This window comes from Haliaeetus leucocephalus, unplaced genomic scaffold (assembly GCF_000737465.1).
Source record: "Haliaeetus leucocephalus isolate CR32 unplaced genomic scaffold, Haliaeetus_leucocephalus-4.0 Scaffold351, whole genome shotgun sequence".
Lineage (NCBI taxonomy): Eukaryota > Metazoa > Chordata > Aves > Accipitriformes > Accipitridae > Haliaeetus > Haliaeetus leucocephalus.
Window position 1 is genome coordinate 5,018,356 of NW_010972787.1, and position 10,954 is coordinate 5,029,309.

The 10,954-nt window shown below is 43.1% G+C and overlaps 1 protein-coding gene across 1 annotated transcript in view; it reads right to left on the minus strand.

The window, feature by feature from the left end:
• Positions 1 to 8,127, minus strand: part of FLT3 (fms-related tyrosine kinase 3) — a 33,362-nt gene extending 25,235 nt beyond the window's left edge. Inside the window, exons 1-5 of the mRNA XM_010572805.1 lie at positions 8,070 to 8,127; positions 5,812 to 5,936; positions 3,976 to 4,178; positions 3,076 to 3,191; positions 673 to 790 (exon numbers count right to left, since the gene is read on the minus strand). Of these exons, the coding sequence (XP_010571107.1) occupies positions 673 to 790; positions 3,076 to 3,191; positions 3,976 to 4,178; positions 5,812 to 5,936; positions 8,070 to 8,127 (620 nt within the window). The remainder of the gene's footprint in view (positions 1 to 672; positions 791 to 3,075; positions 3,192 to 3,975; positions 4,179 to 5,811; positions 5,937 to 8,069) is intronic.
• Between the last annotated feature and the right edge of the window lie 2,827 nt (positions 8,128 to 10,954).

A 10,954-nucleotide genomic window follows, 5' to 3' on the forward strand; every position in this document is an offset into this window, starting at 1 on the left:
AAACTTTTTAGTAGCGCCTGTTGCGGTAAGACAAGGGGTAATGGTTTTAAACTAAAAGAGGGTAGATTGAGACTAGATGTAAGGAAGAAATTTTTTAGGATGAGGGTGGTGAAACACTGGCACAGGTTGCCCAGAGAGGTGGTTGATGCCCCATCCCTGGAAACGTTCAAGGTCAGGTTGGACGGGGCTCTGAGCAACCTGATCTAGCTGAAGATGTCCCTGCTCACTGCAGGGATGTTGGACTAGATGACTTTTAAAGGCCCCTTCCAACTTAAACCGTTCTATGATTCACATTTCCAAAAAATATGAAAAACTGGAGGGAAACAAGGTATCTTTGATTTGCTCTTGTGACATCAAAATACTAGAATGTGGAATAACTTTTTTCCAATCCAAGAGCTGAAAGTTTCCAAAAGAGCACAACAGCCAAAATTTCTAAGAAAAATGTGTTGCAGCACTCCAGAAGTGGATCGTGCAGACACAGGTTTTCAACTAGCATGCAGGTGTGCAATCCAGCAGAGCCCGCCTCCAAAAAATTCTGACCCAAAATCTCTTACTCAGTTATCTCCACAGCTCACTAGGCACACTAAGCAGTACAAAGCCTCCCCCTTCTTCTTCAGAAGATGGTAAACTTTCAGTCTAGAGATTCAACATGCATATAAACATAGACCATACCTCTTTTCAGGTGTTTTGCAAAATATCCACTCCACAGAGGGCTGGGGGTAGCTCTCAGATATGCACTCAATAGCATCCGATTTTTCCCTTTTCCTGAAATAGGGTTTGCCTGGTTTCTCTGTTAAAAAGTCATGCAAATGTTTAAGAATGCTGAAATAATTCTGAAACAGCGTTTTGCTCATTTGGCAGTACATGAAGTTACAGAGCTCTGATTTGTTTCAGGAGGTTTCACCACTGAGGGAATAGAAAATGATTCTGCCCTAGGGATATTGTGGGTTGGTCTCATGAGCTTTTCAGCCTTGATTGCTAAATGCACAGCTTCCCCCATATCAAAGGCCCGCCTCTATACACCAGAGGATAATCCTGAGACTGATACTGAAAGGTGTTAATTTGCTGTGGTTGCTATTCATTTCACTGGGCAGGAGCACAGATACCTTTCGAAATCACATCCCAAGCCCGTGGCCTTTGGTGGAGTATCTGTTGAGACTACAAAGTCTCTACACAAAATGGGATCTTGCATACTACTCAGTCAGATCAGATACACCATGGAAAACCAACAGGTGATAATGACTTCTGATAACCAGCAGACTTCTCTATCCTATATCTGTCACCCAGGGGGAAAAGGTTCCTAGACAACTCCCAGTACCCTGAACCCGTCAGGCACAGGCTTGGACTAAGCACAAAAATTTAATGTATTAAAATTGCGAAAGATTTGACTCAAAATGAAAAGCATTGAGTCTGGTTTTAGGTCATCTTGCAATGAAATTACGGCTTCCACACAGAAGAGCAACGTTTTCTTTAGAGTCATATTTCCATTGCCTGCAAGGTGACATGCTAAGGTGAAACCAATGCTTTTGGCCTTTTAATTTCTTTCTTCATTTATCTCTTGTAAGCTGGGCCTAAAAGGGTTTTTTTCACCTATAGAGAGTCACATCTCAGTTGAAGGATTCACATCTAGCCTGGAGGATTTTATGAGAGATGTAATTATCATATTAGATTCACAGGAGCAAAGAGAATGCAATCCAAGCAATCGATATGGAAAAGAACTTTATCGAGGCTGTTTCGAACTACTCTTGCTTGCACGTATACTAACTTTTTTTACCTCTAAAGCCTAACTGATATAGTAGAGAAGGTAATTTTTAATTGAAGATTTAATACTCCGTCCCCTCAATGAAGCTGTTAAAATTATAATTGGGACATGCAACAGGCCTTCAGATAAAACACAGAGAGACTGGAGGTGACACTTCTAACACCTGAGAGAGAAAAAAAGTCAAACAGAAGAAGTATTTTAAAAACAAATGAAGAGGGAATAAAAAATGTTGATTAGTCACAGTTTATTAAAAACAAGGCAAGGAATGATGCTTGCTGTTAAACCTGTCTCTAGAAGGGTCTGCCAGTCTTTTAGCTGTTCGGATTGATGTTTTGCCTTCTTTTCTTTGAAATTTCTTTTGAAAATTTTAATTTTCTCTTTGAGTTTGGTGCTTTCCAGACAAAATAATATAGTGTTTCTCTTCTGTTAAAAAAAATGTCAACGTGGGTCTTTTTTTTTAAGATGTTCTTGGACACCCCTACTTAGAAACAGAAGCTTGAACTTTGTTGCAGCAGTTGCCTTTGCATCAGAGATGCCTCTTGTGTGATCCTTGAGAAAATTCAATCAAATCTGCTCCCACTGCAAGCCTTTCAAAAAGTCGCACCTCCCACGTGCTCTTTCATGAGCATTTAACAGCAGTTAAAATCTCAGCTTCTCTGGCACCCTTGTGCTGAGCAGCTGCAGTACTGATGCATTTTACCCTAAAACCCAATAAACAAGTAAAGGCTGGCACTGAGAAAAGGGACCTTGTCTTTCCCCCTCCTTCAGTGGTGCCTCTTGCTGCCCAAAGAACAGCAAAAGGAAAAGCTATGAGAGAAGAGCAGAGACCCAGCGGCAGGCACAGGCGGAGGCAGGCAGAGTGGGACAAAGCATCACTTCGGAGCGCCAGAGACCAGAAAATAAAAGGGATGTCCTGATCTAGTCCAGATAACAGCCCAGCCGGCAACACCGAGGATAAACAGGTTAAGATGCAAGCAAACAAATCTCGCCCGTGAGCTTTGAGAGCACACAAAAGCCGCCCTCGATTTGTCCCTTTTGGTACAGAGGGAAATCTCTCATAGGGGAGAAGAGGGCTGCCACACATTTACATCTTTATTTGTTCATTTGCATGGTTTATTGACTAGCGAAAGCTGACTCTCACGCAGTCTGTGGTTTTGACTTCAGCCTCTGAAGACAGCTCCAAGTCCTATGCAAATCTAGGAAGATGCTTGAAATGCAGCACGTGGGAGCTTCGTTGCTTTGACTGAACTTGAACCTCTCCTCTTGAACCTATTGATGGAGTGACCCCTTTCATCTGAGATAGATATACTTACTTCGGATGAGAACAGGCACGACTATTGTGTAATTGCTGGTTTTACTTGTGACCGAGAGGGTGTATTTTCCAGCTTGTGCTTCTTTTATTTGGGAAAAAGCCAAAGACGTAACATATCTATAAAACAGAAAGTAAAGCTGTATTTGTTATCTAGAAGGTAATACGCAGCACGCACAATAAAACGTTAGCTCTTTAGCTCTTGCAAAATCCCTTCAGAGATACTAGTATTCATTATGTACGTGGCACCCTTCAACCTGAAGTGTTTTCATCACGTATGTTCCTACACAAGCAGCACATAGGAACTTGCAGCCACAGGTACCACATGCTTAATGCTGAGCATGGGGAAGGATGGTCTTCCTGACGTTAGGACAGCTGGGGGGGGTCCACAGGGAAATGCTTTACCTACAGTCCCATCCTGCATGTTTTGCAGGGGGAGGCAATAATCCAGCCTCAGGTTCCAGCCCAGGTTTGGCTGTGAGAATTAGGATGCTGTTGCTGCTGTTGTTTCTGATCTGCAGTGTGACCCTAACAAGTCACATAATTCTTCATGCCTCTGTTTTTTTGACTATAGAATCATAATTTTGCCTCACATGAGCGCTGCAAAGCTCAAATTGATCAATATCAGAGTGTCCATGGAGACCCCCATGCATGATGCTATACAATTTAAAGGAACAAGCCTATTTCAGACTATTTTTGGCTTTAGGATTCTTATGTGTCTGTGTCTAAATGACAATCAGCAATGTGCTGCCAGGTGACAACAATTAAGAAAGACTAGAATTTTTAAAAATATAATGTATTATATGAAATCAAACGCAAGCAGAGTCACAGAAAATATTCCATTTGCATCCTAACCCAAATGATCTCTTAAAGGATCTTTGATCCAGTACATCCCTTGACTTACCGATTCTCCGGGTCCAATGAAGGTTTACAAGCTTTGCTCTCTTTAAAGAACCAAAAGCATGAAATGATCTCTGAAATGTTCATTATCACTCTTAATTCAATATCTTCAAACATATTGACTTCCACATTTTTAGTTGGTTCATAGATGTTCTCTGCTCCTTCAGAATTCAAGTAACACCCAAGATCTTCCGAAATGGTAGAAATCTGCAATGCAAGAGGACAGATTGTTATCTATTTATTAGCAATTAGCTCTATTTGCTTTTTTTGCATTCAAATATTTTTAAAGGATGCTCTTCTGGAAAAGTTTTCATAAATTAATAATGCCTCATAATGCCCAAATATGACCACAGATTATACTGAAATAACACTTTCATCATACCTTCATTTTGTTTTTTTTTCATTTCTACTGTCCAATTTATTCATAAATATGTCAAATTCTAATGCAGGAGGAAACACTACAGGATTCCTGTTGAATTAGTTAATTCTGTTCTCTAGACAGACATCACAGAACAATTTTAGCCAGAAACTTGGTAATTTCCCTTAGTGATGTGGGCTATTCTTTACTCTGATTTTTGTTTCCTTTCATGTAGAACCATAGGAAGACAGAGAACTATAATACAACCTTTCTGTTTGCGACCTCAATGCAAAGGCAGGGCCAGAATATTATTTTTTTTAGCATCCCACTGCTTGTCACTGCACCATCTGGCTAGACTGCTCCTCAATTCCTTGGGGGCTTTACTAGGCAAGGAACGTTGGGGCTGGGCGCCTGTACATCTTTCATTTCCTCAACATTGCATACGGTTAAAGGAGAATCGCAAACAGAAAGTGAATATTCCACAGTCATTCTGAAAACCACCGATGAATTAATGAGTCTCTAAGCTTAGCTGCAGCAAGAGGTAGCAAGTAAATAGCTCCATGTGAAGAGTAGCTCTAAATGTCTCCCTTACTTTGGTGGGTGAAATTTATCCAGTATAACTTTATGAAAGGACAGAGCTTCTTGCAACCTCTGCTCTGCACTGTGCTGTGCCAGTTGGTTCTTCTTCTTTGCTCCTTCTTTGTCCCTTCCCTTGATCTGAGAAGTGTCTAGAGATAACAGCCATATTCTGCTTTGTCTGACACTAAGACAGCACAGCTTTGACTGGTATACATTCATTTGTTATCTGGATTATTGATTTATTTGTCCAGGAATGAAAAAAGATTTCATAAGACTAATTTGAAACAAGAATCCTCAGGAAATATTTTAATCGCGGGTCTCAGCTGCTTTATAATTTAGTTGCACACCACCTCTTCTTGGCCTTCTGCCGTTTTGAGTCAGAAGACAAGGAAAAAAAAAAGATATTTCATTCACTATCCAGCTTTGGTGCCTCAGTCAAGGTTTAGACCAGGCAGGGATTTATGGGCTTTAGTGGTAGGAATAGAAGGAGGTACAGCTTCCTCATCAGTCCCAGCAGCTGTGGCAAACACACACCACGGCAGGCCACTGGTTCACACCGTGGCCTTGGCAATCCCCTCTTAAGGGCACATAGTTTTTTACATTGATACATTTCCAGCAATATTCAGCAATATTCAGGCATGCTGATGTAAGACAGCATCAAGGCAGCAATTAAAAAAATCAGTTTTAGAGAAAACTGGTACTTATTTATTTACAGTTTCAAAGTATGAATTGTGGTACGTATTTCCCTCTAATTGACCTTTGCAGTCATATTTCACCTAACCCTGGTTATTTTGACTGTGACATCCTCACAGCCTAAAGGTTTAGGGTGTTGTAAGCTTCTGGGAAGGTATTTCTGGAATGGACAGGAATATTTTATAGACAGCTCATTCTCTGTTAGATTACCTTAGGAGATACCAATGTCTCTGGTGTTCCTGAACCTTCATCCTTCTGGCTGATAAACACACATGTAATCTCAGATGTGTTTTGAATCATTGCAGAAGTGAAAGTAACTGCTGTCATAACAAGAACTGTAAAACAGAAATAGAAAACAAATGTAATCGTGTCTAGATCTCTGCTCAGGGATAATAATTTTAGTAAAACTAAAATACAACAAACCTGTAGAAAGATTACATCTTTTTAAAAGCAAAAGGAATATGCAGATATATCGTGTGCATTTGCAAACTCTGAATTTGTGTGCTGAAGCTGAGTGGAAGCTCTATTTGGAGAACCTTTCAAAAGCATCACACTTTAGAAGTATGCCTCATAATATTGCATAAAACGCCTAAAGACAAAAGCCTCTATGTGTTATGGAGGTTCCTTTAGAAACTACATTATAAGACACAGGGTCCCTCTTGCAGATTGCTTCTGCATCAGTGTGTCTGAAGGGGCTCTGCAGCACCAAACCCTGCAGCTGCAGGTCAGCGTTTGCCCGTTGTGAGCCGGAGGATGATCATGCACCATCCCTCCCATCGGCACTACGGAGGTGTCCAAGTCCCCGAGCACGCCTCACTCCTGCTGAGAGCAACGGCAAAATAAAGTTCTCCAACTTGCAATGGCAAAATGTAGTCCTCCAGCTTGCCTCCAAGAGCCCACGCTCAGCTCACGCAAGGACTCAGGGTCTAGTTGTCCCTTTCCCTTCTCTCCAGGACAGGCTGTATGTGATCTGACAGACCGAACACTCTCCCGAGCTTTCCTGGCGTGGATTTGTGCACCCTAGCAGCTCGCAAGTGAGGTCCAGGTTAGATGCTTCTTCCCTGGAGCTGCCTTGTGGTCTTTCCCCTCCAGGAAGCAAACAAGGCAGCAATTCCCACTATTTTGAGGAAAGCAGATGCAGAAAGTGGAGAGCAGGGAAGAGTAAGCCCATGGCTTTCTGTTGCCTTCTCCTTCCTCCATACCTCCCTCTATAGCCTATAGAGCCCGGGCAGCTCACTTGTCAGCTCCCAGCCCTGGCAGGAGTAGCAAATGTAATTTCTCCTTATGCATAAGGAGCAGTGTGGGAAAGCTTCTGATGCCTCAAAGGCATCATCTTTCCGGAATGCTTCATATGAGCCTTTTTGCAGGGACTGCAGCTTGAAAAGTCACCTTTTAGCCTTAAAGGAGCTATATAGTAACCACGCCCCCACCATTGCACATAAACAAGAAAAACAGAAGTAAGACTGCACAACTGGCAGGGTGAAATGTGTCTGATTTCCATTCAGTCCCTAAAGCCAACGTTCAACAGTACAAATAAGCAATGAATCATAAAATAACATTTCTCTCCTGGCAACCTGGAATATTTCTGCCCTTGGCCCTTGGGTTTTCCCCCCCCCCCCCCCGGCCCTTACCTCCTGAGATGGTTGGACACAAAGCAAGGTGCAAAGTTGAAAGGAGAAAAAAAGGTAAATATATCAGGGAGCGCTTGAAGGGTGAAAATAATAAGACTGTTTCTGCAGGTGATGGAAGGAGCAAAACTGGAAGAAGGAAGAAATGAGTAAGAGTTGCTGCCATCTCCTCTCTGATGTTTGTGCCTTCTGGAGCTGCCCAAGCTCTAAGATGGCAACACTTTGACAACCTCTTCTCAGCCCTCTTGGCAAATGTGGATTAAGACTGTGTCCTTCTCATTCAGGCACCTAGCACACACTTCATTTTGGGTGCCACCTTTTCACAGTATACACAGAAAATGGTCTGCTTTTGCAGACTCCTGAGGAAGATCCCGTCCGTCTGTCTGTCATCCCTAAGAAAGGTGAACAGGACTTCTTTGTGGAGATGTGTATCTCCCTCCATTGCTAGAAAGATAAAGTTGGCAATTCTTGAGACAGCAAGTGCCAGAGCGTGGCTGAAAGGTAGGTATGCATTAGGTATCTACACCATGCATGCTGAATTCCTCCCCATCGATGCAACCCAAGTTTCCAGACCAGGAAAGGACTTTCACCAAGTCCTTCTCTGCTCAGCTTTCTCCACTTCTGTTGGTTTGTTGGCCACTTTATCTTCCACCCTTTTCAAAACAGAGAACATCTGACAGGCGCACAGCCAGGGGCTTAGCTGATGGAAACCCACCTACGTCCACTGATTTCCAAGACACTCCAGCTGAAACCACCTGAAAATACGACCTCAAAAGTTCAACTTGTTTGGCCTGTTGAGCATTCCCTTGCTTCAGCTTTCCGATCTGCAAATAGTTTTACCTTCTGATTGTACAAGCTGAACCAATTTATCCCCGGCATTACTCCACTTGAGTCGCATCGCCTTTTTAGCAGGATGTCTAATGCTGCAGTAGGAAAGGGAAAGATGTATTTGTACACCAACAGGGAAAAGATTTGCAGCTCTGAGTTAGGCAGAAGCAGACAGATGTAGTAACCAGACTGTGAGCAAGACATGCAAACAAGCTGTCTGATGAACTGGAACTGCATCTGTAAAGGACAGTATATGGGAGTATATGCTGGAAGAGGGAGTAGTGAGCACCCTGACACCCTCGAGTATAAGAGAAAATGGGACTCCCTGTCCTCTTAACTTCTAGAGCTTGTCACTGCTGTCCTCTGCCTTTATTCCTGTGAAATCAGGAAGGTTTTTAGAGTAAGGAAGGATATTTTGAACCTGAAATGATTCCAGTTGCCTTACAATGAGAAAAAATGAGTAATGTGATAGTCAGAAGCATTTATGTGACACGGAGTGGCCTAAACTTGCGTAGGTCTTCGAGAAATACATTACATTGACAAAATAGAAAGTGAGAGCATGAATAAGCCTTTCAGAAGAAGCAGAATCAAGAAAATAAATATTGGGAAAATGGTAATGCTCTGATTCACCACCTTGATCTTTCAGCTTCTAGTTGGCCTGTTCAGGGACTGCTGTTATGGTCTGCATGTCAGTCACCCTCCCGAAAGCCCAAAGAAAGAACTGCAGAGACTGAAAGCACTGGGTAACGAATATCAAATATGTAGTGTGCATAATCTTATTGTGTATTGCTGAACTGTAGCAAAGCTGGAATGGAAATAAATTGCTGCTTCTGAACAATCTTTGTTTATGCCTGCTTTCCATCTTCATTATCTTTTTATAGGTTATACAAAAATAAATGCAGTAGGAGAAAACTTGTTCTCACTGAAGTCAGAAAAACCTCTAGTTGCCATAAACCAAGTCAGAATTCCATCAAGATGTGTAGGCACATATATGGGGAAATGCCTGTACAAGTCAAAAAATGGACTTACATAGAATCATAGGATGGTTTGGGTTGGAAGGGACCTTAAAGACCACCTAGTTCCAACCCCCCTGCCATGGGCAGGGACACCTTCCACCAGACCAAGTTGCTCAAAGCCCCATCCAACCTGGCCTTGGACACTGCCAGGGATGGGGCATCCACAACCTCTCTGGGCAGCCTGTGCCAGTGCCTCACCACCCTCACAGTGAACAACTTCTTCCTTACATCTAATCTAGATCTACCTTCTTTGTTTCAAGCCATTACCCCTTGTCCTCTCACTACATGCCCTTGTAAAAAATCCCTCTCCAGCTTTCTTGTAGACCCCCGTTAGGTACTGGAAGGCTGCTGTAAGGTCTCCCTGGAGCCTTCTCTTCCCCAGGCTGAACGACCCCAACTCTCTCAGCCTGTCTTCATAGGAGAGGTTCTCCAGCCCTCTGACCATCTTCACGGCCCTTCTCTGGACCCGCTCCATGTTACAGGGCTGAGAAGAAAGGCCTGAATCTACTGAAGAGTTATCGAACCAAGAAGCTATGTTTAAGCTAATTCAGCTATGAGATGGTTAACCTAATGGAACTGCTTACAAAATGTAATTTTCAAATGGGTGTGACTAAAGTAGCTTTTGGACAACTGGGAAAGCCACTCCAAAATATGCTGAAAGTCTGAGTTTATCAGCAAGAGAATAGCTGAGGAACTGGAGCACTGTGAAGGATGAAGAGAAAACCTTTCTCTTTGGACCAAGGGATGCATCTTGTGTTTGTGTTCAGCTCAGGGTGCTTAGTATTTTACATAGCAGTCAGGCCTTTCCTAGACTTACAACAATCTTCCACTCCGCTTTACAGCTCAGGAGACTTACATAAAGCAAACCATGTTTTGCTTCCTATTTAGCTTCTGACTGGTTTCTCTGGGTGAGACTCTCTGGATCAACTTTCTGAAATTTTCTTCCTGATCAGGGAAGGTGGAAGGACCCTTTTCTCCAGTAAAGCTATAGTTCTCCCACAGTCATGTGCTGCCAGAAACAAACCTCTGAAAGTGGTGACATGGCTGAGCCTAATAAGCATGCATTAACTCTTAAAAAACCCCACTCCTTTGCATGTGGCCGCCTTTTTCTCAAATCACCCCCAAAGCGATAGATTCTGAAGTGAGAATTTTACTCAATATAAATATGATAAAAATCAGAGGGAGGCAGGATAGGTAGAAAGAACTGATCTTAAATGAATTCCTACCCTTCACCCATATCTCATTTCTCTCCCGTCAAACTTAACTTTTCTCCTTCCCCGTCTTTTAGCACACCGTCCTTCCTCGGTGTTTTCACCCTCCCAGCTTCCAAAAAAATGCAACCTGTGAGTTCACTCTCACATGATGATGGGGCCAGAGGTGTTGCTCTGTGTTGCGGAATAAAACCCGTGTTAGAACAAGGTTTAACAAGCGAGGTGGGTGACGAGCTGCCTCTGTTGCAGCTCACGCTAATCGTGACGAGTTGTTCTAACGCTGGATGGGGTACGTCTAGGTCAGGACCAGTCATTTATCTGGTCTTACCTGTTAATTACAAGAAACATCATGTGGCCTGTTTAATTATTCCCAGTCGTGTTCAGGCATGATTGAGATTTGAGATGGAAGAAGCCTATAGAGCGCGGTGGCGCTTGAGGAGGGTTTAGTGGAAGGGAACCAAGAATCTCCAGATTTGGGCTTCCGAGGAGGAAAGCAGTGAGAAGAGGGGAGCAGGGCAGGCCGTGCGGTTTCGGAAACTGCTTAATTAGGCTCTGTGTACCGAGTCAACACTAATAACGAGGAACCCCGGAGATATTACGCGGTGTCCCGGAATGCCGCCGTCCCGTTCGCCGTCGCACCGACCCTCCTCGGGAGTTATTTTTCCGCCTG